The sequence below is a fragment of the Zootoca vivipara genome, chromosome 7 (assembly GCF_965207765.1).
Source record: "Zootoca vivipara chromosome 7, rZooViv2.hap1.1, whole genome shotgun sequence".
Lineage (NCBI taxonomy): Eukaryota > Metazoa > Chordata > Lepidosauria > Squamata > Lacertidae > Zootoca > Zootoca vivipara.
The window spans coordinates 63,491,804-63,519,430 of record NC_142590.1 but is presented as its reverse complement, the minus strand read 5'-3'; the positions used below and the strand labels follow the sequence as shown (position 1 = coordinate 63,519,430).

Below are 27,627 nucleotides of genomic sequence, written 5' to 3'. Positions count from 1 at the left end.
ACAATAACGGCAAGATCAAAATAGAGTGTTTATGTGTAGATTAGAAATGAACTTGTTTCAGCACCCAAATCCAAACTACTAAGGCAGCATAGACAAGGTTTTAAGACAGCAGACTCAGCACAACATTAATATAATATAGCAGAATAATTCAGTGTAAAGAAACATGCATCAGCAAACTACTAAGCCTACAGTCAAATTTCCAGGCTTCCCCAGTTAATGCTGAAACAAAAGCAGAATATGATAGCAGGCTCCATTTCGAAATCTAATTTCTATGATGGATTATTAGTCTATAGTTACACACAGCAAATCTACATGCTATTAATCATAGGTCAACTGTAGTCTTGGGTTCATTTCCTACAGCAACCCAATAGTCACTTCAACCTAGTACAGTTCAAATTGCTTCACTAATGTTTGTATGAGGAAACCACAATGGCTAAGTGAATACAATACACAAGCGAAGGGCTGCCATGTGGTTCTTCCATCCAGACGTTACTGGATCAACGCAGGATTAGATCAGATGGAAGTTTTCACACCATTGTGGGGAAATGATGAATGAAACCTGAATAGAAACTATTTGGACATTTGAGCCTCTGGATTTTTGCACTTAGAACAAAATGTATGAAGGGAACTTGTTCCAAAGTCACATCTACACAGTCAGCTTTTCAGTCAGTGTAGCAGGACCCTTCTGAAAGGAAGGACATTCCAGCTGACTTATTCTCTCCTCCCTAAACCTAGCAATGCATTTCAGTTTTAATCCAGTGGCTTCAAATAGGCAAGTAGGAGCTGCCTGTTATGGAGGCATCTTAATGATCTAATATTAGTCTGGGAGTTTATGTTGTTGTTGCTAAGAGAAATATGGACCTTTGAGAACACTGAATTAGATGAATGTGCTATTGTGACAGCTGCCATTAAGTGATGAAAACCCATATTGTGGTATCTAGCAAATGCCTGTTATTTTTCATTTTAAGCTACCAGGCTTCCTCTCAAAAATCAGTAGTTGTCTGACTGATTTACATTAATAAGAATATGGTTTAAACCCCACAATTGTTCAGCATTAAATATCATCTGCTTTAATCTCATCTGAAACCAAGGAAATGAAGTCCACTCACACTGGGACTTTCCTCCCTCTCCTACCCCTGTGTCCCCCACCAACTCTCCAAGACAAATTTAAGGGATGCAGAGGGAACACAGATCTCATTCGGCACATGCAGCAACATAGTTGAATCCTGCCAATAAATTTGCAATTCTGAAACCAACTGCATCTTCCCCCATGTCCCACAAAATAACATGTCCATAGAAGAACGTCCTTTTAGATAGCTATGGCCATTCCAAAAATATGTGGGCAAAACTAATGTATATTTCAGTAGTGCCAGATCAGCATAGTACCATGGAGAATTCCAGCAACTGCTCACAATGAAATAACAGCATGATTAAAAACACAGTAAAAGAAACTGAATGAGCAGACTCATGTGGGTTTGTTATGCAAAACTTATAATCTGGAGGTACTATGCTTTGAATGAAGACAATGGATAGTGGAAAGCTTAAACGAAATCCTAGATCTTCTTTGAACTGTTTGCATAAAATATGTTTGCATAGAATATACATAAGAAAAAGTACTTGCAAGCATACATGCGCACCCACACAATCCTATCTAAACTCAAAATAGTGGCTGTGACCAAGTCACCTTAACCACAAATACATCTTGACTGTAAATACCAAAAATTAGGAAATCTTGCACATAACAGTGGGTGAATACCCTCTCAGGAAATATCATTTCAAACTGTCGCAAATATTTGCAACACAGCTTAGTCCAGTTCAGTGCACAATCTGATCACTAACACAGGAGAATGTTTCTAATCAATTGTTACAGCAGGTGAAGGCAAAACACACTTCACAAGAATACCACCAAAATACTCACTCACCTTCTCCGATCTCTAGCATCACCAGTAGAGGACTCTGTTCCAGTCGTTGAGTTAAAATTGGCAGTTGTGACACCATTGGCACTACTGGGTACAGCGAGATTTGTTATGACACTTAATGGAATGCTAGGAGAGATGCCCTCTGTGCTCTTCTCTGTTGTAGAGTCAGTTTGTTGTCTATAAGGGGATCTGAAAAATATGAAACAGGGGTTCATGTGCAATGGTAGAGCACCTTAAAGGGGGGGAAATAGGAAACAAAGTGAGTTAAACCATTAAAAGACCAGTCATTATCTAAAGATTAAGTTTAGGAAACAATTTACTCTTGGTGCATCATGCAAAGCTGACAATTTATGTGGTGAAGATGGCCTAGAACAGGCTTCCTCAACCTTGGCCCCTCCAGATGTTTTTGGCCTACAACTCCCATGATCCCTAGCTAGCAGGCCCAGTGGTCAGGGATGATGGGAATTGTAGTCTCAAAACATCTGGAGGGCCAAGGTTGAGGAAGCCTGGCCTAGAAGCTTAGAGCAAGCATGGTGAAACATGTATGGTACACTGTGCTGACTTAAACAATTGACACATAATATAATGTTAAGGAGATTAGTAGATTCTGATGCATTTGCCTCTATTTGGTTTCTTTCTATGTCTTTTGTAAACATGGGTATGCAGGAAATGTAGCCTCCTACAGTATAGGAGTTGTTTTGAAAGGACACCTTGGTATAAAATGTTTGTTTCTATAATGGCAATGTGTCAATGCCTTGATATTCAGTTTCACAAGAAGGACTACTACTTCCCAATGTGAATAATGGAGGAAAATGTCTATGTTATGCATGACTTTGTTTTATTTTGTCTTGTAATGTTTAGTTTTATTATTTGCCACTTCGGAAAATGAAAATAAACATTTTTTTAAAAGAATACATATGAGCTAAAATATTTTTGTAACTTGCTTATTAAGAGTTTAAAGCACTGAATGCCAAAATGACTCAATTTATACACCTGATTGGTCTGGGGAAGTGGGGGGGAGGAGGCATACACACAGTTCAACACTGTATTTGGGGGGGGGAAGCTGGTTTGTATGGAGTTTGTAAACATTCATTCTGAAAACTTTACTAACTAGAGATAGAACCTCTTGGGAAGAATTTTCAGACTGAAATATCACACCATAAAGCATCACTGCTTTGAAACAAAAATTATGGGCACTTTGATAAACCCTCTTCCGTGGACATACTACCGTATGAGCCCTTACCTGTTAAATTGGCGTATTGATGCTGTAGTGCTAGAATTGACAGATGAAGGGCAAGAGGCAAGCTGCCACTCTGTGCCCAATGAGGTAGATGAACCAATAATAGTGGGTGAGGTAGCAGAAGATGCATTGCGATTGGCTGAAATATAGGGACTGCTGAGGTCACTACTTCTACCAAATGAAGCACTGTAAGACAGCAGAAAATCACTTGCTTCAGAGAAGATTTAAAATATTGTTGCAGACCAGCACAGGACCCTGGTTAATTGCCGAGAGAATGTTTATCTATCAGCAAAATTAAGGCAGGGGAGATTATACGTAATTCCCTAGGCTAAGGAGAAGTCAAATGAGCAAGATATTGTATCAAGACCGAAGAAACATGGGAGATAAAGTAATAGGTTGGAAACAGGAAAAAAGAGAAGAAACAGGAAAGTGGAAAAATAAACTCAGTTGCACATACTGTATTCGTGTCAGGTTATTCTGTTGGATAAAATAACAAAATGAAAAAGAGAGAGTGAGAAGGAAAGCTCAGAAACATCCAGTAAAGAAAGAAATGGCTAAAGTACAGCTTGAGGAAGGATGAAATAGCCAACATGAAAGTGTTCAGGCACAGGTAAAAGGACCAGTAACTTCAGTTAAAACTGAAATGACTTATTTCATTTAAGCACGTATACTTTCCTGGAATGATTTTGGGCCCTAAAGTCTACCACGGTGCAACACAATGCATACAATCAGCTCACTGAAACCAACACAGATACCGGTAAGTTTAAAACATTCATAGTGGCCACATTCACTACTCAGGCTCAGGCGCTAAGAAATTTATGGAGGTCCATGATTGTCAAACTGATATTTTATGTTCTACATTAGGGATCACTAGGAAAGGCCTTCAAAAATATAACAGGCAATATCATAATGCTACTATACAAGTCTGTGGTGCAACCACACTTTGGTTGTGTTGAGTTCTGGATACCGGACTTCTAAAAGGGTTCTGTAGAGCTGAAAAAGGTGCAGAGAAGTGCAACAAAAATGGTAATGGGACTAGAACAATGTCCCTAAGAGGAAAGATCATAACATTTGTGGTTGGTTGGTTTGGAAAAAGCCCAGGATCATCCAAGGAAACTGAATGTTATAAGATCCAGAACAGACTGTGGAATTTGCTGCCAAAGGATGCAATGACGGCCACCAATTTGCACAACTTCAAAGCAAGGTTAGACAAATTCACAGGAGGAAAAACCTGCCAATGGCTACTAGCCATGATGGGTGCATACTATTCCAGGATAAATAATATGGCTCTGAATACTAGTTGCTAAGAAGCAACAAGTATGGTAAGGGCTAATGTCTTGCTTGTGGGATGCCCACAGGCCTCTCTCTGGTTGGCAACTGGGAGACCAAATGTCCTGATCTTGGCAAGGCTATTCTTATATAAACCTAAACTGTCTTATCAAACCCTAGGAGCAGCTACCACACCTTTTGTCAAATGAAGACTAGCATAAGATGGAAATGTGTCTAGCAATTAGAGGTATCATTTCTTATTTCCGTTCCTGATTTGAACTGTTATTTTCTATGCCTATACTCCAAATCATTCGGGTTGTTGATTCATAACAGACTCGCAACATTGATGTGTTCAGTAACTTTTTGCTTTTATCTGTTCGCATTTTTAAGCACTTTAGTATTATTTGAAACAAATAAATGTTTCTTTGTATTTGAAAGGAAGGTGTTTGTGCATTGTTTCAATTGATCTGAGCAATTATTTTGGACACAAGGTGCCCGTAAGGAGTAATTTTGACATTACACAGGATGCTCTACAAGGTAAAATGTAAAACTTGCCTTACTGTAGTTTCCACAAATGTATCTCACTTCTGCTAAGTCTCTAGATAAAGTGACATTTTCTGCTATTTCACACAAGACACTTTTCCTAATGTATATGATTTATCCGTATAGGAAAAACAGTGAGTGCCGAGGCATATGAAACCTGCAACTTTCATCACATTTACAAGAGAAGTAAGACTGATGCAATTGAAAAATCATTTAGGCTTCTGTCGTCACTGGTTTTCATAGTAATCATAGTATCTATCAGATTTTTGTAGATGTAAATATTAGATGGAAAGCAAAATGCAACATCTAAAAGCAGAGGTTTTAACATGACTCACCTTTTCATATAAGTAGATACATAAGTGGAAGGTGCACCAGTTGCAGGTGCTTCATTTCCCTTTGGTTCATCCCTCCACTGTTGCCGGGTATAAGAACCACTCCGTACCAAATTTACAGCAGATTCTCTGCAAATGCAATAGGAGTGGGGGATCTTAAACTGAAATCTATACTGATAAACCCTCAAGCCAACCCACAGCCTATTGCTAGTCAAACTGGGTGTTAAGAAACATGCCAGTCTATAGTGAATCGAAGGTTCAGATTGTAATATAGCTCTACATTCTGAACTATTTCTAGGGTACTAAGTACATATGCAATGCTGAGATTATCTACAAACTACCACTAAAAGATAGCATGGCCAAAATTAAAGATCAGTATACCTTTTCTGTGGCAAAGTATATTGTCATATCACTATAAAAATATACAGCAAAAATCATGCTCACAAACTAGAATTACGTGCTCCAGCTAAATAATAAAATGTCTACCACATCTAAGAATTAACTATGAATAAGAAATGTTACAGTACAGTAATAGGAGATCCAGCCAAATGTGAAGAACAGGACTATTTGTAATAGATCACATACACAAACAATAATATAATGATAGTATATTATATTAAGCATGTCAGCTATTGAAAACCAATTCTTATTCTCCATGTAAAATTTTGTTGTTGTTATCCAACTTTCCCTGCAGAAAAGACATGGTCATTCCCTTTTTAATAAATAAATAAATAAGATTTTATTAAAGTTTTTTCATAATACAATAGGATCAAAGAAGCTAACCTGAATAAGAACAAAAAACAGAAAAGGGGAAACAAAAAAAAAGAGAAGAAAAATAAAAGGGACTTCCAATTTTTCGTCCGTCAGTTACGTAAAAAAATATTCAAAATATGAGGTATTTCCCCAATATTCTGACCCAAATAGATCAATTCATTTTCCTTTTTACACAGAAGGTCCAAAAGGGGATCTCTAATTATAAGACTTTGTTTTTCCTGGATTTAATAAGAGTGATTGAGAAGAAACATATGAAAGGAGAAAGAACACAGTAGGTTTTATCCAACTAAATCACTGTGTGTGCAGAACTATTTCTGCAAGCACAAAGAAACTTCCCCTCCTTCCGTGTGCCCCTTGCACTGTCCCCAAATCTTCTCCAGAGAATTGGGGGGGGGGGGGACAGAGAGAAGATTTGCAGAAGGACACTTTGGGGAAAAGTGGGGGAAGCAGTTCCATTGCACTCATGGAAGTCTTTCTGAGCATGCAATGATTTAGTTGGATTCAGCCCAGTTATACAAAGGAAATACCAGGTACATTCAATTGAAAGGGGAGAGAGAGGGGGGAGCATAGAAAAAGGAAAGCCTTATAAGTAACAGAACTGTATATTGCTAAATTGTTTTTTACTTAGCTTAAATATATTAGAAGTTAATTTGGGTGACGGCCAAAACATGGCTCTTCTTTGTTTCAAACGTAAGTGGAATGATGACGTGAAACTTATGTATGTGATGCAGAAGGCGGGTGGGGAGAGAAAGAATCTTTCACAGATTCAGCTCATAAATATTCACCTCTTTAAGAGTTAAGCCCCGAATTCAAAGAGACTTACCGGTTTTCCTTTTCTTCTATGTCACCTGCACTGTTTAACCTTCGAGGGGCTATTGAAGCAAAATAGATTTTGTTGTCTTTGTCCTGTTGAAATAAAAATAAATTCCTTAACTATGTTTAATTTTTCAGTCAAAAATTCTAGAGCTGTCAAACACTTTGTGAATCAAAATACACTGTTTAAGTGTTTAATTCTAAATTCCATCAGACTGCCTCAATGGGAAAGGGAGGAAACAGAGTTTTGCTGGAGGCCCAGCTCCATCAGGCACATCCAGCCTCTGAACTGTGCCAGCTAGTCAATATAGGAAAAGCTGTTGAGAAATTGGGGCTTGAGTTTTGATTCAGATTTTCCTCTTCCCTCCTTGTGTGCTAAGTTGCTGTCATTTTTAGATTGTAAGCATGTGGGTAGGGAGTGTTTTGTTTTGATTTTATGTAAGTCACTCTGGGAGCCTTTTTGGCTGAAGTGTGGGGTGCAAATGCAATCAATCAATCAATCAATCAAGTTTAACATAGTCCACTATGGTTATCATTTAGTTTACAAATCTAGAGGAAAGAGACACCGATATACAATTCCACCATCATCACAATGCTTCTGTCAGGATTTTTGTTCTCCTTGCTCCAGTACAAATGTAATGGCCAGATCAACAAAGGTGACAGTGGTAGTCCAAAAATTATCTTACTTCCCTGCTACGCATATTAAAATATTCTGATTTCCTCCTCTCCAGTATGCCTACTGTGACTGTGGCATGGAAACTGCATGAGTGTCCCAGGTACCAGATAGTGCCCATACATCTGATAAATAGTGGCACAACTTTGCCAGCACCCTTGCATTGCTACCATCAAGTCAAGGTAGCTAAATGTAACTTCCAGGTTCAGAGGTAATGTACAGTACCTCTAAATTCCAGTTGTCTGGGAAACTAACCACAGCAAAGAGTGTTTCCTTCATGGCATGCTTGCAGGCAACCCAGAAGCATTTGGCTGGCCACTGTTGAAACCAAACTGCCAATACCCAAATCAAACCCCAGTCTGAGCCAGCATAGCTCTTGCTATGTTCCTGTTCTAATGTAGTACTACTGTCATTGCCTTGGGGCTAATGAGTACATCCCTAAGAAAAAGGTTTGCTTTAAAAATAGTTATATGGAAAGGCCTTTAACTAACACTTTATAAGGTTACAAAACTTGCATTTCAAAGTGAGGAAAGCCAGAATATTCAGCACCTTCTCTTTATTGTCTAATAATGCAGAAATCCGAGGGGTCGAAGAAGAACGATATATGGAACCATCCTTTTCTCTTGGCATGTCACGAGGAACACTTCCTTCACTAAGCGTGTTTTGGCTGCTAGTTTTCCGTAAACTTAGCCTCCATGATGAAGGAGATTCATCTTTTTGCTCTTCAGACTTGTTGAGCAATGGAGTAAACTTCAACAGAGAAAGAGGACAATAAGGAAGAGTGGTGGATATTTAGGGAAAACTAAGCTTCCAGATTGGTTTACTATTCCAGTGATTAACTTACAGTTTAAAATCATTTCAGCTATAGAACATGAAATACACATTAAACCAATTAATACAAATTTACCAGTAGTGCAGTATTTGAAGTGCCAGGCATACACATCATCCATCTGTGAGAAACAACTAATCTAGCATTGATTTCTGAACCCTAAAGCTCAGTGAACTGGTAAAATGCCTTTTTTAGAGACTATAGTGAAGCATAAGCTTGCATCTTTTACACCTCTTTTGTGCCTGTTTTTCAGACCATCCTGAATAAACCATCTTCATTGTCACTCAGTGGTGGTGGGTAATCTAACTACTCAAGTGTCTTTATTATTCAAAATGATATAACTCTTTATTTTTTTCTGGTGGAATCTCACATGTGAGAGGCTTATACAGGACTCTCTTGTATGATTCATAGCTCAGAGAAGCCGCTTGTAGGATATTAGCAAATGCTTAAAGGCCAAATGATATTGTACATATGCTTTGCACTGCAGAGGGACCATTTCAATCCAATATATTCCACCTCTGCAAGGTTATTGTAAACATTTCCAGTCCCATCCTAATGTTTAAGCTAAGAAGAAGAGTAAAGCTGAACAGCATGACATTGCCTAGTTAAGAAAGTCCATGAATGCTATTCTGAGTCCTTGCAGCAAGGACAGAATACAAGTATAAGAAAAGAAAGCCCGGGCTCCTCTGCAGGCGGTCCTCCCAAATGACCAGTATATGGACAAATGGCCTATCTTAATCTTCTCCCAAAAGAACCATTAGTGTTTTCCAAAGATGGAGTGGGCTGTCCCAGCTGAAGCATGAGATTACTGATAGTTCTGTTTCTATCATTCATCCTAATGGTTCACCTGCACAGATTCAAATCAATTACCATACTTTTAAAATGAGAATATCTATGTTAGCTTTATATATCATCAATCAACAATTTAAGACAGAATGGGATTAACCCCCTCCCCCCCCCAGCAATATTTTGAGTTTCACTTGGGGGGGGGGGGAACCTAGTACTAAATATTCTAATGTGCCGTTTCAGTTATATAAAATCTTAGCACACAGGGTCCTCTCAAATCTGGGAAAGATTACATAACCTGGGATTTCTGCTGCTATGACAACCACATTGCTCTTAAGAAAATGCAGAAGATTGTTAACTCTCTTACATGTAAAAAAAACACCTTTATTGCACAATTCTTTTTTAAAAAAATAACAATTCTTGATGACAGCATTTTCTGTTGAACAGAACACAAGAATAAACAAAAAAACAGCAAGAACCCCTCTCCGATTTCTAAACAGGTAGAAATCCAGGATTCTTATGAAGCATTAAACAATGTCCAACATAAAATTAACTGAAGAGTGCAGTTTGTTTTTTAGAATGAAAACAAGCCGGGTGGTGGAAAGGGGGATATACATATTTTCTAAGAATAAACAATGAAGATGAGGCCTTTGTTAAGACCAATTTCCTCCTCCTAAAAATTCTGCAGGTTCAGTGCAAAGAGAAATATGGCTCTTAGATCAATTTGGGGCACATGCCCTTTTAAGTAAAAATAGCAGAATATTATTGCTTCTCAATGTTTTACCAACAATTTATGCAGCTCTCCTAAAGCTATCTTGATTAAATCAACCTCATTTGCATTCTATCAGGATGACATAAATATGGTTACTTAATTTTATCCTGAAGTGGATAAGGTTGACTGAGTGGGGATTTCAGATAGGTCTCTCTGGCCCATTCCAACACTCTAGGTTCCAACCAATGTTGGTGCTCCACTTGCACAATAGAACTTCCCTCTCCTCACCTCTGCAGCCCTCTTGAGAAGATGGGGAACCCTTTTGAGCAGATTTTGGGAGTACACGGGGAAAGGAGTGAAGGAAGAAGTCCTGTTGCATAAGCAGAATGCTGCTGATGTGGCATTGAGAACAATCCTCTTCCCAATACCCAACTACACTTAAGATGATCGTCTCAAATGTCTGGTGAAATGTCTATGCACTAGATAGATACTGGGCAGTATGATCACAGCCATGCAGTAAATTTAAGAAATTCTGCTGAATATTAATGTATAATGTCACTTGATCCTCTAAATGTTTATTTGGAAGTATGCTGAATTTAATAAAATTTACTTGCAAGTAAGTTTGCACAGTATTGTAAGCTAGGATTCAAAGCAAGTTGTCACTTTTAAGACTGAAGTCAACCTCCACTTACTTTTCTGGCAGGAGCCATAGTGAAAGAGTTATGCTCTGGTGGTGGCACTTGTTCTGTGATTAGAGTTCTGGGTTCATAATTGGAATGATTAGCAATAGACTCTTCCTTTCTCTCTATAATGAAAGACCAAGAAAAAAACAAGTGACAAAATAGTTATGAACATTCTACCATAATTCTACAGTTAAAAGGGTGATGTGTCCCTGATACTCAAGTCACAGTTCCTTTCATCTGTATACTGGCCTCGGTCCAGTATACCTGAAGGAGCGTCTCCACCCCCATCGTTCTGCCCGGACACTGAGGTCCAGTACCGAGGGCCTTCTGGCAATTCCCTCGTTGCGAGAAGCCAAGTTGCAGGGAACCAGGCAGAGGGCCTTCTCGGTGGTGGTGCCCGCCCTGTGGAATGCCCTCCCATCAGATGTCAAAGAGAAAAACAGCTACCAGATTTTTAGAAGACATCTGAAGGCAGCCCTGTTTAGGGAGGCTCTTAATAGATTATTTTATTTCATTTTTCTGTTGGAAGCCACCCAGAGTGGCGGAGGAAACCCAGCCAGATGGGCGGGGTATAAATAATAAATCGTTGTTGTTGTTGTTGTTGTTGTTGTTGTTGTTGTTGTTGTTGTTGTTGTTGTTGTTATGACTAGGTTAAGCAAGAAAGAAAACTACAAACCTCAAAAGCCATTTCCCCACAACCTGAGCAAAAACACTTTAGCTTAAAATGCAAAAATCTGTATGAGATCTGTTGACTAGCAATATTTTCTCTTAATAGCTTTTCAGTAATGTCTGAAAAAGCTTATCCATGGCAGTTAATAAATTCATTCATTGAAGTAGAATCATAGAATCATAGAATCATAGAGTTGGAAGAGACCACAAGGGCCATCCAGTCCAACCCCCTGCCAAGCAGGAAACACCATCAAAGCATTCCTGACAGATGGCTGTCAAGCCGCTGCTTAAAGACCTCCAAAGAAGGAGACTCCACCACACTCCTTGGCAGCAAATTCCACTGCCGAACAGCTCTTACTGTCAGGAAGTTCTTCCTAATGTTTAGGTGGAATTTTCTTTCTTGTAGTTTGAATCCGTTGCTCCGTGTCCGCTTCTCTGGAGCAGCAGAAAACAACCGTTCTCCCTCCTCTATATGACATCCTTTTATATATTTGAACATGGTTATCATATCACCCCTTAACCTTCTCTTCTCCAGGCTAAACATACCCAGCTCCCTAAGCCGTTCCTCATAAGGCATCGTTTCCAGGCCTTTGACCATTTTGGTTGCCCTCTTCTGGACACGTTCCAGCTTATCAGTATCCTTCTTGAACTGTGGTGCCCAGAACTGGACACAATACTCCAGGTGAGGTCTGACCAGAGCAGAATACAGTGGTACTATTACTTCCCTTGATCTAGATGCTATACTCCTATTGATGCAGCCCAGAATTGCATTGGCTTTTTTAGCTGCTGCATCACACTGCTGACTCATGTCAAGTTTGTGGTCAACCAAAACTCCTAGATCCTTTTCACATGTACTGCTCTCAAGCCAGGTGTCTCCCATCCTGTATAGTAAGTAGTAAGCACTGTTAATCCAGTTTCAAGCACATCCCTACAAAACTCTCTTCTATCTCCAAATGATTTTGCAAACAATACTTCTGCTTATGTTTAAATCAAGAGCTCACTTTAAAAGTATGATTTTGAATTTTGTATGAGAGTTACTGATGAATCCGGGGAGGGGGGTGCGGGGTGCGGACATAATTTGATAGCCATTTACCTGGGGTTACCCAACACTTGGATCCATTTTAGATTAGACTCTTGCTTCCAAAATGAATCTGGATTAGGCCTCCAGATAGTGATCAAACACATTTGTTTACTGGCTAGTCATATAATACTGTGTGAAATATATTAACTGAAGAGTAGAAAGAAAAATTGGATAGTTTCAAGGCTTAAGGCACAAATGAAACAAATATTTATCGAACTACAATAATTACCCCTGGGCAACTTTGTCTAGCTGTGTCTCCTTACTTGATGTCTATGCAGCCCCTCAAGTGACTGGTGGCAGCAAAACCCAAGCAGCTAAGGAGAATCACAAATAGCTGTAGTAACAAGGCCAAACATATGTTTAGCAACAACCCCTCTCTCTCCACCCCACCCCCCAGCTGCCATTTAAAGACTTTAAAGACTCCCTTTTTTCCTTCTGTCCATGACAGTGGACAATAATTATTTTAAGCAAGATAAGACTACATTACTGTATCTGCTTTGATGATTAATTTCTGCTTCTGAGAGAGCTATTAATAGCATAAAGAACTGGCCAAGTCCTTGTCTATTTCTGTGCTACAGCAATATATGCTGAGAAACGCATTCAGTTTTTAGATAGCAATATATTCCAGTTGGTGCGCACAGCTAAAAAAATGCAGGGTAGATCCACACATATGAGTTGTCTATTTTTTAAAAAAGTGGTGTATCTGAGTCTGAGGGAATAGAAATGAGAGAGAGAGAGAGAGAGAGAGGCAGTCATTGCTGCACACAATCACTTATGTAAAGGGATGTGCTAGACTATGGCTCTTTGGCAAAGATAGAGCTAAAAAAAAACACCTTTGTATTTCTTTACATTTGTAACTACCTAGTCCTACAGCAGTGTCCTACACCCTTTCTTTATTGACTTATTGCATTTATATCACAACTTTTTCTCCAAGGATGTCAAGGTGGTATACATAGCTCTCCCCCTCATTTATTGTGCTAAAGCAGAAGCTGATTGTCAAGACAAAGCTAAAAAAGCTGAACTTCAACTTTTCTATCCTTGGTAACTTTTCTGATGTATAACCCCCACTCATGTACTCATCCACTGTAACCCTGCGGAAGCAACAACAGAATATCAGCGTAATACAAACATTTAAGAGTCTTTGCTACATGCAATCTTGCAATAAAGCTTTACATTCTATGCTTGAGCTCTACCCACTTAGTGATCCTTTACTCATCTTAGATAGATTGCTTTGTTTTAAAGGACAACATTTTCAGAACCATTCCAGTCACCACGCCTAAATGGCTATTATACTGCTACAATATATAAATGAATGTGAAGTAACAGTGCTAAGATATTTTCATCCAATCTAAATAAAGAGCAACAGCTGGACAGCTGTAGCAATATAAATCTGGAAAACCCCTAAGACAAATGGTTAAAAACTTTTTGGAAGATGATAGTCAAGTCAGAAAATCCAAAATCTGCAGATAATTCACGTTTCAGATATTCATTTTTTAATTGCTATGCAAAAGCACTTCTTTCCATTACTGTAATTATTATTTTTGCTTATAAACATTAGACTTCAAGAAGCTATATGTCTGGAACAAGTACTGATTACAGTACACTTCTACTCACATAACTCTCATCCCCACTACAGCTTCTCACAAGCCCCCCAAAATCTCCTCTGGAAGGTGAAACCTGACCAAACATCAGGAATAACCTTCTGACAGTAAGAGTTGTCCGACTGCGGAATAGACTCCCACGAGAGATGGTGGACTCTTATTTCTTGGAGGTTTTTAAGCAGAGGTTTATGTTCTCATTAATTCCCTGGCCCATCAGTACTTAACTAGGCAAGAAACAAAAACAAAACTCAGTTCTATATATTACCTGCCTCTTTTTCAGTATCAGACTCTGAAGCTTCATCTTCCTCAGCTTCTTCTTCCTCGGAGCTGGAGCTACTGGATTCTTTGTTTTCTTCTTCCCTTTCTAGGCATTTCAGAGTGTCTGCCTCATAAAGAATCTTCTCTTTGCTGAAGTACAAGTGGTTGAGAGAGGTATTCACCACAATGGAATAAGTTAAGTAACAAACTATTGTGCTTTTAAGAAGCTGACAATATCAGAACACAAATAAGGCTTTCTACGGAATCATCTCTGCAGAGCAATGTGAGCAACTTCCACCCGTAATATAACATTGCACTAGCCTAGGCCCAGTGTCCAAAGCTTCTATCTGTACATATGTTCAGGTCCCCCCCCCAAGTTTTTAATTTCAGCCATCTTATTTTAATCATTTTTATTATATTTTTTATTATATTTATATGACTTTCCTCCAAGGAGCTCAAGGAGCTCATAACATCCCTGTGAGGTAGGTTAGGCTGAGAGACAAATGATTGGCTCAAGGCCACCCAGTGAGCTTCATGACTGAGTCAGAATTTGACCACTAGTCTCCAGGTCATTGCAAGTCACTAAGCACTACTCCACAGTGGCTCTTTTGTCAGTGAAGAGGTGAAACTGACTAGATGAGCTCCTGATCTGAGGGAAGAGCACACATTCTTCAATAAAAGGTAATTTAAAAACGAATAATAGCTTCCACATCAGCTACAAAATTCACTGGTGCCCCACCATGTTATAGATCGTGCTAGCGACTTGACTTATAGAAGCTCAAAATGGGTTACTTTCTTTCACAAATTTATAGGCTGCTTGATAGCATAAAGTCTTTGAAGCAATATACACAGTAAAAATGGAATAAGACACTGAAAGACATGCTCTAAAAACAATAAAACCAATGCAACAATCTCCAAAACCATTTCCTACCCCATCCCCACAACAATGCTCACATCAAATGCTGCAAGACACCCACACCATGTACTTTGAGATCTTACTTTTTGAAGAGCCCGCTTTGAAGTTTCCCATTCATATCAGCTTCTATTAGCTTGTTTCTTGTCTCTTCACTGCGCAGCTGTCAAAAGCATAATTAGAAAGCTGTTTTAAAGAACTACTAATGGCTCCGGTAGATCATTTTCACTATCCCCCTTCTCAAATTCCATTATTATTAAGCTTCCCAGACATTTTCTAAAGTTAAGGGATTTCGACATTACAGTGGTATTTCAGTTTAAGAACAGCTCTGTTTACTCCGCAAAACTGGAAGTAGTGTCCCGGTTTGCGAACTTTACCTCGGTCTAAGAACGAAATCCGAACGGTGGAAGGGCAACGGCGGCGGGAGGCCTCATTGGGGAAAGCGCGCCTCAGTTTAAGAACAGTTTCAGTTTAAGAACAGACTTCTGGAACGGATTAAGTTTGCAAACCGAGGTACCACTGTATTTGCATCATCTTGGTACTTTTAATGCTGACCTCTTTCAATTTAACATCTCACAAGCAACTCTCAGGTTATTGGCATACAAGTCCATGAATACTGGACTAATTAAAAGGAATAGCCAGAAACTCACCATATTCTGTTTCTTCTGGAGCATCTCTAAATGTTCAACCAATCCTTCATCGGCGACATCAAATGGTGTCTGACCCTGATGGCATGTGCAATTAGCAAACAAAAGCACTTTCAGGATGGCATTTTATTAGTTTGGAAAGGAGATTCTTTATGTTTATTAAGCAAAGTTTATAATGTACATTTCTTATTACAGTAACTGGCAAGGCTTTGAAAGCAACTTTACAATTTACCGACTGGCCATATCTTTTAATTATATATTAGCTCCCAAGTTAAGCATGCATTTTGTTATACAGATTGATTATTGTAGGATAGACCAGCCAGAGGCATGGAATAGGAGATAAATGATGGAATTTGTCAAAAATATCAGGAAGTATCTTGCAATAAAATTAGAGTACTATTCTTACACATGTAGCTTCTGATATCAGTAGTTAGGTTAGGCTGAGCCAGTACAGAGATAACACTTTCAATACTACCACTTCCAGACAACTACTAGCTAAAATCCCTCATAACTAGGGTTTGCAAACACATTTTAAAACCCTGGTTAGTATTAACCATGGTTAGGATTGGTGCATACAGAATCCTGAACCATGAAATATGTTGGGGGGGGGGCAGTCAGAGGAAAGCTTGTCATTGAGAGTAAAGGGACTGGGGGAGGGAATGCATGATCTTGTAGTTCTCTCCTAGTCTTTCAGTTATGGGCAGGATTTTATGAGCATCTCTATCAAACATTATAGCAAAGGCAATAGGATCAATGGAACATAATGATAGTAATAGAGTTGCTGGTGGTGACTGAATAAATTAGAGTTCTTATTCACCATGAAGTCCCAGAGCAGGTTACAACCATTTAAAAATACAATACTAAAATAAATTACGGTCAAGAGAATAGGGTGATCCCCATATATATATATATATATATATATCAAAGGCTGGGGTAAAAAAGTGCCTTCAATTTATGGCAGAAACTAAGCAATGAAGGTAACTAAAAACTTTGGCAGGATTTGAGTAATGCTTGCAATGTACTAAAAATTAAGGTAAAAATGGATTATTTAAGAAAAATAGAGAAAATAAGTGAAGCAGTTGAAAAAGACTGAAAATTGTAACCATGGAAGGGCAGAGGGGAGTCAAAGGAGTCAGGGAATCCTAAATGATGATGTTGATGTTTCATGTTTTAATTTACATTTGCAATGGAAAACTCAATAAAAAAGATTTATTGGGGGGGGGGGAAGACTAAGCAAGGTGCACCTCAACTGGGAGGAAATTCCACAGCTAAGCAGCTGCCACAGAGAATGCCATCTCCCACCCTGAACTTCTGAGGATTGTAAAGCTAGCAAAAGGATTTCCCCTGCTTGAAGAAGTGCTTGAAGAAGTGCAACTGACCACTGGCCCATCTTGTCTTCTTAGAGCTCACTGAAGGGGACTGACTATATGAGTTATTAATGCTTCATCAGAGGAGGGTAAGGTACCATCTGCCCTTCTTCAAGCAGCTTTTCTACCAAGCTCTATGTGAGTTTGTCAGCCATATCATAATCACAGCCTTAGAGCAACACCCAAGTCATAATGCAGACTAATGAAGATCCAAGAAACTTAGCAGTTCCAGCAAATTTGACTCTTGCTCAATAAACATTCCCAAAAACGGAAACATATAATGATGACAGTGACCACCTACTTTCTTACATTATACAGTAGAAAGCCAATAAATGACCCTTGAATATTTTGTAGGCACAACATCAAGGCCAAATGTTCCAAGCAAGCTAAAGGTGCCTCTAAATATTACTACTGCTTCTACCTCTTTCCACCTCCACCAACAGTTTTAATGCTGCAGAAATGATCCACTTTGAATGATTAGGGCAAGCATTAATTCAGATGCCTGATTTCATCAGACATGGAAATATATGACTTGTGAGGCATAGAACCTTCTTTGCAAATGATATCATAAATGATGTTTCATGTACCATTCACTAAAAGCAAAGACAAGAACTACTATTGGCACAAAGCCCTGCACATTTCTACAAAGCTCATGGCAGGTACCGCTTGTCTGGCCTGATTTCACCAAGGATTTTCTTGTTTACCACATTATCTCATACACACTTACTTGTTTGCTGTCAGTCTCCATCCTCACTCCAGGCAGCAAACTAAAACTGTTCGAAAGACTGGCAAATCCCCAGGAACATCCAAGACTGGGAGTGAGGTTTTAATGGAAGCCCTTAAAAAACCCCAACTCACCATAGAAACAATTTCAGTACCAAGGACAGTTAAATAAACTAAGGTTTCCTCCTACTGTTCCCATCTTTATCAGCACTAACAACACCACCAAAATACCCCAAAGCACTTTGTAACTGGTCTCATTCTCGAAGCCTAACTTTTTTTTTACCCCACTCTAAGGACTGTAGAGTAAGTGCAGAACCCAGTCTACTATCCCAGGGGTCTGTGAAGGGACTTGGTTCTTTTTCCTACTCTACCTCCTCTTTTAACTCCTAGAAGACACTGTAAATGTAGACACCATCATCATAATTTATTATTTATACCCCGCCCATCTGGCTGGGTTTCCTCAGCCACTCTGGGCGGCTTCCAACAGAAGAATTAAATAATCAATTAAAGATTAAAAGCCTCCCTAAACAGGGCTGCCTTCAGGTGTCTTCTAAAAATCTGGTAGCTGTTTTTCTCTTTGACATCTGATGGGAGGGCGTTCCACAGGGTGGGCGCCACTACCGAGAAGGCCCTCTGCCTGGTTCCCTGCAACTTGGCTTCTCGCAATGAGGGAACCGCCAGAAGGCCCTCGGCACTGGACCTCAGTGTCCGGGCAGAACGATGGGGGTGGAGACGCTCCTTCATAGGCATCATAGGCAAGGGAAAGTATAGCAGTGGTGGCAGCAGCCACAGCAAGAATGCAAGACATCACAGTTCTGATTAAGTTTGACAGAAACTTAAAATCAGGCTTCCTCAACCTCGGCCCTCCAGATGTTTTTGGCCTACAACTCCCATGATCCCTAGCTAGCAGGACCAGTGGTCAGGGATGATGGGAATTGTAGTCTCAAAACATCTGGAGGGCCGAGGTTGAGGAAGCCTGCTTAAAATCTTAATTTTCTAAGTTGTGGCAGGATGGTGATACACTTCTTGGTGGGTGTGGGTGTAGTTTATAAATTTTCAGGAAGCACCCATTTGCTCTAGCTTAGAAGTCAATTGACACATCTACAATTAGCACACTGCCAAAATATGATGCAGTGTGGGAAGGCCTTTTTCCATCAGTTTTACATAAAAATAATATCAGATAAGAGTCCAATCATATGCATAGATATTACACAAGGTAGAAAGTAGCCATTTGGACTTTTGGCCCTAAATATTTCAAATGGCCTATCACATTGAAAATAGAAATAAAGTCAAAGAACACACACACCAAAAATGTATTTTCAACAACACCTTTCAAAATACATTTCAGCTGACAGGGAGAATAAAATATGTGCATAATGCAACCTACTCTATTGACTAAAGTCAAGTAACAGGCAATAATTATATATGTGCTATTTAAGTGCATGTTTGGCTTGTCAAGGAACATCTTGCTACTGGGGGCTCTTGTATTAATTTAATAGTCTACAGCTCACTAACCAGCTTGTTCCTGGTGTCCATGTCACACAGTGCTTCAGCCAAGATAGAGCAAGCTTCCTTCACTCCCCAATGTGCAGCAGCATGGAGTGGAGTCCATCCATCATTGTCCTGGACATTCACATCATACCCAGCTTGGATCAAGAGCCTAAGAAAAGCAAGTGAGCAAGAATGGCAGCAGTTCAGTCATGCAGCTTAAGAACATGCAGTGGGCTTTATGAAATAGGTTTATACCCTGTGAGAGACAAGTGTGATAAAGCACACAGCTCAAAGTGTTCCAGTCATGGGTAGAAGCAAACCTGGAAAGAAAAGGAAGAAGTTGCAGGAACAGCATCCTCCAGCATGGGCAAATGTGCCATTACCCAATATACCAGGCATAGGGAAACTCAGCCCTCCAGATGTTTTGGGACTATAACTCCCATCATCCCTAGCTAACAGGACCAGTAGTCAGGGATGATGTGACTTGTAGTCCTAAAACACCTGGAGGGCCGAGTTTGCCTATGCCTGCAATATACAATATAGTATTATACTATAGGCCCATCTATTTTTTAAAACTCCCAGGGGCCTTGGTGGGACACATAACTTTTGTTGTTGTAGTATAAATCTAAGCGCTTACATAACTCATTTTATTAATAACCACAGTATTGGCTTTGATAATATTTTTGTGTTGTCCAATAAATAAATAAAGTGCAAAGCCAATATTCCTAACTGTTCTGCAACCTTTTTATAGACTACATGAATGGAGTTTGAGAAACTATGGTCCTCTTTAACTACAGTGCAGTAGTGTCTCAGGCAGAAGTATTTCCTAACCTTCCTAACTGAGATTCCTCTGAAGATTCCATATTAAACAGGTCTTCTGTATCTATTTTGCCACTGAACTTTCACCCCTTCAACAATGAATTCCTTCTTGGCATAACAACTGGAAAATTACCTGCATGTTGTTTACTTTTCCAAATTCCTCCTCACTTCCTCTCTGATGAACTGCTGTTAGTGTGAAACAATGACACCCATTTATTTTACTCCACAATGTTTTTCATATATTGGAATATGAGGGGGGTGTTAATCCTACACAACATTCCTGGCAGGAGAGAAGGGCTAGACAAGTGAATATAAGGCTGTGTTGTGAATGGCAGTGAAGGTTGTTTCCCTACTGCCATCCAACCAGGTGGCTGTCATTTCAGTGTCTTTTGCATCTGCATGTTATTATGATTACATTAAAAAAAACCACTCACTGTTGATCACTCCCACAATGCACAGCTCAGAAAATAAATGAACTTTCAGGGGATGTGTTGGACAGATTTCAAAGCAGGAAGACAATGAACAAGGAAGTATTCAAAATAATTGTCAAAAATTATGCAGCAGATATGTGCTTTACTTAAGAAGTTGTTGCTTCCACTTTGCTTTCACCTCTTTAGTCTAGGTCCATACTTAGGCTGTAATGCTATACAAACTTACCTGGGAGTAAGTTCTACTGAACTCAATAGGACTTACCTCCAAGCAGACAAAAATAGGATTGCACTGCAAGCTACAAAAACCTAAGTCTTATTGGTGTCAAGTCACAACCAACTTGTCACATTTATTTCAATGAGATCTAAGTTCAGCTGAGTCTGGATCTCAACTATTGTTTAAAATAATTACTAAATATTTAGAGATTGGCTTTTAAAACAAACACCTTCAATTGGCACAGTGCAATCACTTAATAAGGAGCAGATCAGAAAAGATTCCAAGAATTCTGATATTTCTTAGTATTAAAATCACCAAAAGCCTGGTGAAACCAGGTGCAGAAAACCTGCAAAGGCCCATGATACTATCCAAACACTGAAGCTAAAAACTGGTGCTGCGTAAGTAAACTGACAGAACTAACATTTGTAAAAATGTTTGCCGGAAGCTACCTCAACACAAAAAGCAAGCATACCAACACATACTGAAAAGTGTTGGCCAACAAATGTTCTCCATACCAAGAAACTAAACACTCAAGTAAGCACAGGAATGTAATGTTCAATAAAGCTTTTCTACACTGCTGTTATGGGTCAGCAAACTGAAGATATGCCCTGGAAAAGTAACATAAAGCGGGCAAGTATTACCATTTAAATCTATCAATCAACTAAAATCAAGTTCAGGTACTTTTTCCTCAAGTTGATAATATGAATACATTTCATACTTACACAGATCAAGACAATACTGATCTAGCAGCTAAGCCTCTATGTTGCAATTACAGCCCTACCCTGCAATAATAGCTATCCTTGAAAAACCTATCCTAGTCATTAGCCAGCTGTAAAAACCCTACAAAACCTTACACTTTCCCAGCCATGCTGTTAGTTTGTGTATATCTTATAAATGCTGCAGACAATAAATTATAAGAAAAGAAATCCCACCGAAGCCAACTATCAGAAAATCCTGGAGACCTTCATTTACAAACAAGTGAACAAGTGTAGAAACAAACAACTGAAATGCAGCATATGTCCCATCCTTACAATGCTAGCTCCAGAGGATGGAGAAATCAGGTATTTGCAAGGGCTCAAGGCTAATCAAAGGTCCATCATACAAAAAGTACTATTATTCCTACTTTTTTTCGAGAAACCATGGCAGCCAGTGAATATTTAGTGTGTACCAACAGCCTCTTTCCGGTTAAGGGGGCTCACAAATAATAACTAGCTCTACAGCTAATATGTTGCAGCTGGGCCTTCATCCTTAGCTGGGGGTGATATTAGCTAGCAAGAGAATATGCAGTAATTTTACACTTAGGTTTAAGATAAAAGTTGAAAGCCCACTTCCACTGAACTTTAATCCCCAAATAGAAGAAGAAATGGCAGATACATTAAATCACTGCGTATTAAAACACATCTAGTACTATTGGAATAAATAGTATCATAATCCAATCCAATCGTCTCATAGTACCAGAAACCTGTAGAAATCTCTCTTCACAGAGTCAATTTTTACAAGAGTACCATTAGGCCATGGTTTATTACAGCTAGTGGTAACAATGGAAACAGATCAGTACCTCATCACCTCAGAGTAGCCTTTAGCTGAAGCTACGTGAAGAGCTGTAGCACCAGTTCGGGGCTGCTTCCTATCTTCAATTTTCCTCCTGTTCAGCCATTGCCGTGCATCCTGCAGCATTTGTTGCTCTTCCGCTTTTCTTGCCTGATCAAGATCCAATCCTGGAGAAACAGACAACAGGCGTAAAAAGCCCAAAGCAGAACAAAAATAATACAGAGGAGAGGATACAAGTTTTATAACAAGTTCATAATTTTGTCCTTAATATACTGCCGATTAATTTAATTGCACAAAGGGTTGAAGGGGACAGTATATTTAAAACTAAGATTGCACAATTAATATGGCTCATTTTATCTAAAGCTTGAAGGAACACCACAAAAACATTAAAGATGCTGAGAATGGAGTTGAATAAAATCTCAACCATGTTTTTTGCACATCATTTAGGATTATGAAAAAACGTCACATAGAATTAAAGTTATTTGTAACTTTTCATAACTGGAAGTACACTCATTGTAGCTGAACAGCACAAGTACTTTGAAGTTAAATCTTGATTAATATGTGAACTCCAACAATAAAAACAGTTACTAAGCTTAGCTAAAAAGAAGTAGAATTGAAACAGTTTCATTTCCAAGGGAACATGCTAACATATTCAGAAAGGATTGCACTTTCCACAGCAGCACCCTGTGAGCCTTCCAGGCAATCTTCCACATTTCTCTAATGTTAAGTGGGCAATCACCAAACTGTCAAATCAAATAAATAAAGTTACCTAGGTACTGTGCTGTGGACCAGCTGTTTGTGCAATGTTAACCTTGCTGTTACAAAGAAAAACTGAAGCAGCACATCAATCCTTCTACACATGTCAATCAGGAAAGTCCACATCTCCTCATAGGGTAGCATTTTAGAATGCCTGTACAGAAAGACTGAGCTGCATAGAATCAATAAGCTGGTGTAGTTGCAAGCGCCAAAAATAACTAGTGTGGGAAGGGAGGGAGGGTGATGACAGTAAGACAACTTTAAGCTTTGTAAATACTCCAAGAAAAGGAAAGCAATATTGTCTCAATACAAAACATACCTTAGGCTTGTTTCAAACAAGGATTAACACACTGATAATGCACACACTCTGCAAAAATGACTACTCTGATGTTGAGGCCTTTGGCAATTGCCAGCAGAAACAATAAAATGGGTTTTTACATTTAGCACAAACAAAAACTCACGACAAAAGCAACAGCAGTCTGAATTAAATCTTAGGTTTAAGCCACCAACATACAGAGGGGATGGATGATTCACGTTTTCATGATTATTTATCTTCCTTTGTGTACAGCCTAACTTAGGAGAACAAACAAAATGCTATACTTTAGAAATGTACTTTTGTGTGGTGTCACTGTTCCTAATGTTTTACTTACTAAAGTGAAATTCCAGGCCCCTTTTATAACCAAAGTTTATATGCTTTTCTTATTAAAACCCCACAAGACTGAAGAGTGGTTAGTAAGACATACAATTTCCTTACCTTGTTTCTTTACTTGTTCCAAGAGCAGGTCCTTCATGGCTGCTTCCTCTGCAAGGTCAGACGGGACTTCACCTTCACTGTTCACAGCAGCTACGTTGGCCCCATGACTTATCAGATACCTACATGTATGAGAGCCAGATTGAGACTGGACTTCACAGCACGAGTTCAATATCTGGCTTTGTGTTTATACTTTGCCAGTAAATAGCAAAACATTGAATTCAGATTTTTTGCAGCTAGTGATAGTGATCTCCCTTATCACAAGACTGGCCCTGCAAATAGCTATTACTGTTAATTTGCTCAGCCAATTAAGATACAATTCTTCATGAAACTTTCAAATTTTGGAAACAACCAGATAATTCATTTTTTTAAAAAAATCTCAATCTGTTTTTGCTTAAGTTTATTTTAAAAGGACTTTCCCCCCTCAGTATGCATGTCAGGCTTATACAGACTTTTTGTACAGAAACAGATCGTCATCCACAGAGCTGGCCTGATAATCCTACAGTTTCGCTAATTATCCTACATTCTTGTTCGGAATTCCTCCTCTTGCTTCAGTGTGAGCCAGATTATTATCTAATAAACTATTACGGTAGTTTTGTGGCACTAGCAAACGTTTAATGTGGTTTATATATCCAAAGGAAATATGCATCCTTTTTGAACTACTGTGGTTATAGTTTGCTTAGACACATGATTGGATCTGTCATTTTAAATTAGTCCAGTGGTACCTCTGGTTGCGGATGAGATCCATTTCGGAGCTCCAGTCGGATCCCAAGGTTTTCGCAACCGGAGGTGCCTGTTCTGCACAAACATGCGGCACGGTAGAGCGCTTCTGCGCATGTACGCAAAACCCGGAAAAATATTTCCAGGTTTGCCACGTGCGTATCCCGAAGGATATGTAACCAGAAGGATACATCAACCATTCATACATCCCCCCCCTCACACCCACCTCTCTGAAAAGGAGATAAATCATTAATTATTTCCAGTATCCAGGTCACACTGAAACTCACTCACTCTGCTATGTTCAGATAGCCACAAGATGCAACCGCATGAAGTGGGGTCCAGCCCTCGTTATCTTGCTGATTTACATTGGCTCCGTATTCTAACAGAAACTTTACCATGTCCAGGTTCTCATCTATACATGCCTTAGGGGAAAGAAGGGAAGGGGAGAGGAAAGGAAAGGAAAGGAAAGGAAAGAGAGAGGTCAAGGTGTTAAAATTAATGATCTACTACCGTTTTAACAACTGTAAATGATACCAGGGGCATCTCAACCATACTGAGCCTGCCTATCTTTCAGCCCCCCTCTGACATCTCCATAAGATTTTGCCGTCACTTCCCCACCTCCAAGGAGCTGAAGGCTGAACCCACCGTAAAGTGATCTTTCGGTATTTGATTTAGGAATGGCATGAAATTCCATGGAGCAGGGAAAGGTTTGGAACATGCTGTTCCAGGAAAGCTTCAATGAAAGAGAATGTGTCAGTACACTCAATGGAATGAAATGTGGCGAGAATTAAGGCAATGAATCCCAAGCACGAATTCAGATAAATTCTCCATCAAACAAATCAGAACAATAGCAGATTGGACACTTGTCCTCCTTCTATATCAAGCTACAGAAGAAGAAAAAGAATTTTGTACTAATAGCTTACCATGTCATCCTTTCATAATTAAAAATAAAGCATCGCTTAATTTTTATCAGTTGTCTTTGTTCTACCATGCTGAACACAGAGAAATATTTTGTAGTGAGCAGATCAACATTATTTTGAATCTGAGTGGGTAACACATTAATTATAAAAGGCAAAGATTGAAAAGGAAATTAAACAATGCACACAGTGGAGTGAAAGGGGTACTTTACAATAAGCCAAATTTACTTGGTGAAGCTAAGTTTACTCTGAACTCAATATAAGAACACAGTTGCCTAAAATTCAGCCTTCAGAACCTGCACTACAACTCCAAGGCATGCAGCATGAGGTTTCTTAGTATTAGAAGTGAAAAGGGGGGGGGGTGATTCATATTACAATTTCACCTTGTTCTACCTCCCCATCCCAGGGCTAGAAAGGCTTCATTACCAAGCAGATCAGAAAATAAAAGTCAACGGAAAGGAAATACTTGTGTTGTTTGGTTGCTGAAGTCACACATTTTAAATTTCAGAAGTTATTGTGCTCAAATAATCAGAGAGTATAAAATAAAAATGAATGATCACATATATGGCCCCAGAAATTATCCCAGGGAGTTATAAATTGCTACTTCCTTGATCCTAGCACCCTGTGACAATTTTACTAATCCTTGGGTCCAGCAGAAAGTCCACAACAACAAACATAATATATGGACCTATGCTCACCCTCAAAAACCAGGTATACCTCATCATGGTATTTTTATACACAGAAAACCAGACTATAACGATTCACAAATATCTGGTATTTATTCAGAAAATGAGTGTAAGCTGTAACATACTTTCATTGAATTAAAAAAAATGCTATAACTGCCTTTTCTTAACCATGAAAATGTGATTTAAGTAAAACATATCAAGCGTTAGATCCAAATACCTTTCTCATCCCAACCTCTCCCCAAATATCAGAGACCAGGCTGAGGAGTACAACTCTGATGAGGAATGGTGGGAGCCTACCCCTCCCACTGCTCATGACCAGGATCCTGAAACTCCACAGGAGCAGTGGAGTAGTGTTGATTTGGAACAATGGTTTGCTGAGGGGCACAGTTTGGAGGACAATAGTTGGGAAGAACTAGGAGGTGAACAGCAAGAAGAAGAAAGGGAAGAGAGTGAGCTAGCAGACTCTCACTTGAAGATGTGCAGCCTCTCAGGAATCCTCCTGAATAGAGCAGGGTGTGGTACAAATATCTGTAGTGTGGCCACATGGACATTGCCCAAATTCAGGTGGAAGTACCATGCTCCATTTATGTAACATTTGATCCAGCCACATTTCAGTGTTTTTAACAACAATAAAAGTTTGTTCACTCTGAGCAACTCATTAGTAAAGAATTAATGCATTTCATAGATAATGCTCTCAACTCTCTCTAAAACTGCATTTCAAAATCGTTTCATTATAGCAAAATTTCAAATGGGGGAGGGTAGCATGGCTCTCTCAGTGTTCATTACTAAAAGCCCAATGCTAAGAAACAAGACATTTACAGATTGTCTAATCCAAAGATAACGGCAATTTGGATCACACTGCAAATTGGATCAAGATCACTACAATCTGGCTAACTGGCTACTGTGCCATTTTTTAATCACCCCGCTTAAACTTGTTTTTTAGTGCTATACACTTGTAATTGTTTAGGGCCTGTGGAAGGCCTGATACTTACAAGTTTTGTTGAGTCTCACGTTCACACATTAGCATGATTTGTAACAATTAGATACCACGTTAATTTTTGGCACAAAAAAAGTTATTTAAAGACATGTGTACAGTTTCATATTTATCATCTGCAGGGGGAAGGGCAGTGAATAAGCTATGTGTATTTCCTTGCTTCAGATACCTCTTGATCAAATACTGAAAACAGGCAGTTTTCAAACGTTTAGGTCCAAATAAAGAATGCACCTGGAGGTTCACTTGGGTTCTGAAGAAAGGAGCAGATAAGTTTATATCATATAAAGATAACAGCAGTTAGCAGGACTAAGAATTCAGGACCAAGCAGCCTACCACTACTGTACTTCCTTTAGCTGGCTACAAAACCACTATGAGGTTATGGATTGAAAGAAAGAAAAACAGTGGGCTGGACCCAAACAAGAAAGGAAAGTGGAAGATTGTTACACAACAAAAGTGAACTGTAAT

At 39.1% G+C, this 27,627-nt stretch overlaps 1 protein-coding gene across 10 annotated transcripts in view; it reads right to left on the bottom strand.

Annotated features, from left to right (window-relative positions):
- PPP1R12B (protein phosphatase 1 regulatory subunit 12B) overlaps window positions 1–27,627 on the bottom strand; it is a 102,896-nt gene that overhangs the window by 60,611 nt on the left and 14,658 nt on the right. For 4 of the 10 annotated variants that reach the window (XM_035122901.3, XM_035122902.3, XM_035122904.3 and 1 more), the window contains exons 2-14: window positions 24,857–24,987; window positions 23,849–23,967; window positions 22,346–22,505; window positions 19,348–19,492; window positions 15,746–15,820; window positions 15,182–15,258; window positions 14,190–14,332; window positions 10,583–10,695; window positions 8,113–8,313; window positions 6,901–6,983; window positions 5,307–5,432; window positions 3,163–3,345; window positions 1,923–2,108 (exon numbers count right to left, since the gene is read on the bottom strand). In XM_035122901.3, the coding sequence (XP_034978792.2) occupies window positions 1,923–2,108; window positions 3,163–3,345; window positions 5,307–5,432; window positions 6,901–6,983; window positions 8,113–8,313; window positions 10,583–10,695; window positions 14,190–14,332; window positions 15,182–15,258; window positions 15,746–15,820; window positions 19,348–19,492; window positions 22,346–22,505; window positions 23,849–23,967; window positions 24,857–24,987 (1,742 nt within the window). The remainder of the gene's footprint in view (window positions 1–1,922; window positions 2,109–3,162; window positions 3,346–5,306; window positions 5,433–6,900; window positions 6,984–8,112; window positions 8,314–10,582; window positions 10,696–14,189; window positions 14,333–15,181; window positions 15,259–15,745; window positions 15,821–19,347; window positions 19,493–22,345; window positions 22,506–23,848; window positions 23,968–24,856; window positions 24,988–27,627) is intronic. The other 6 variants (XM_088674453.1, XM_035122908.3, XM_035122909.3 and 3 more) reach the window with 3 other exon arrangements.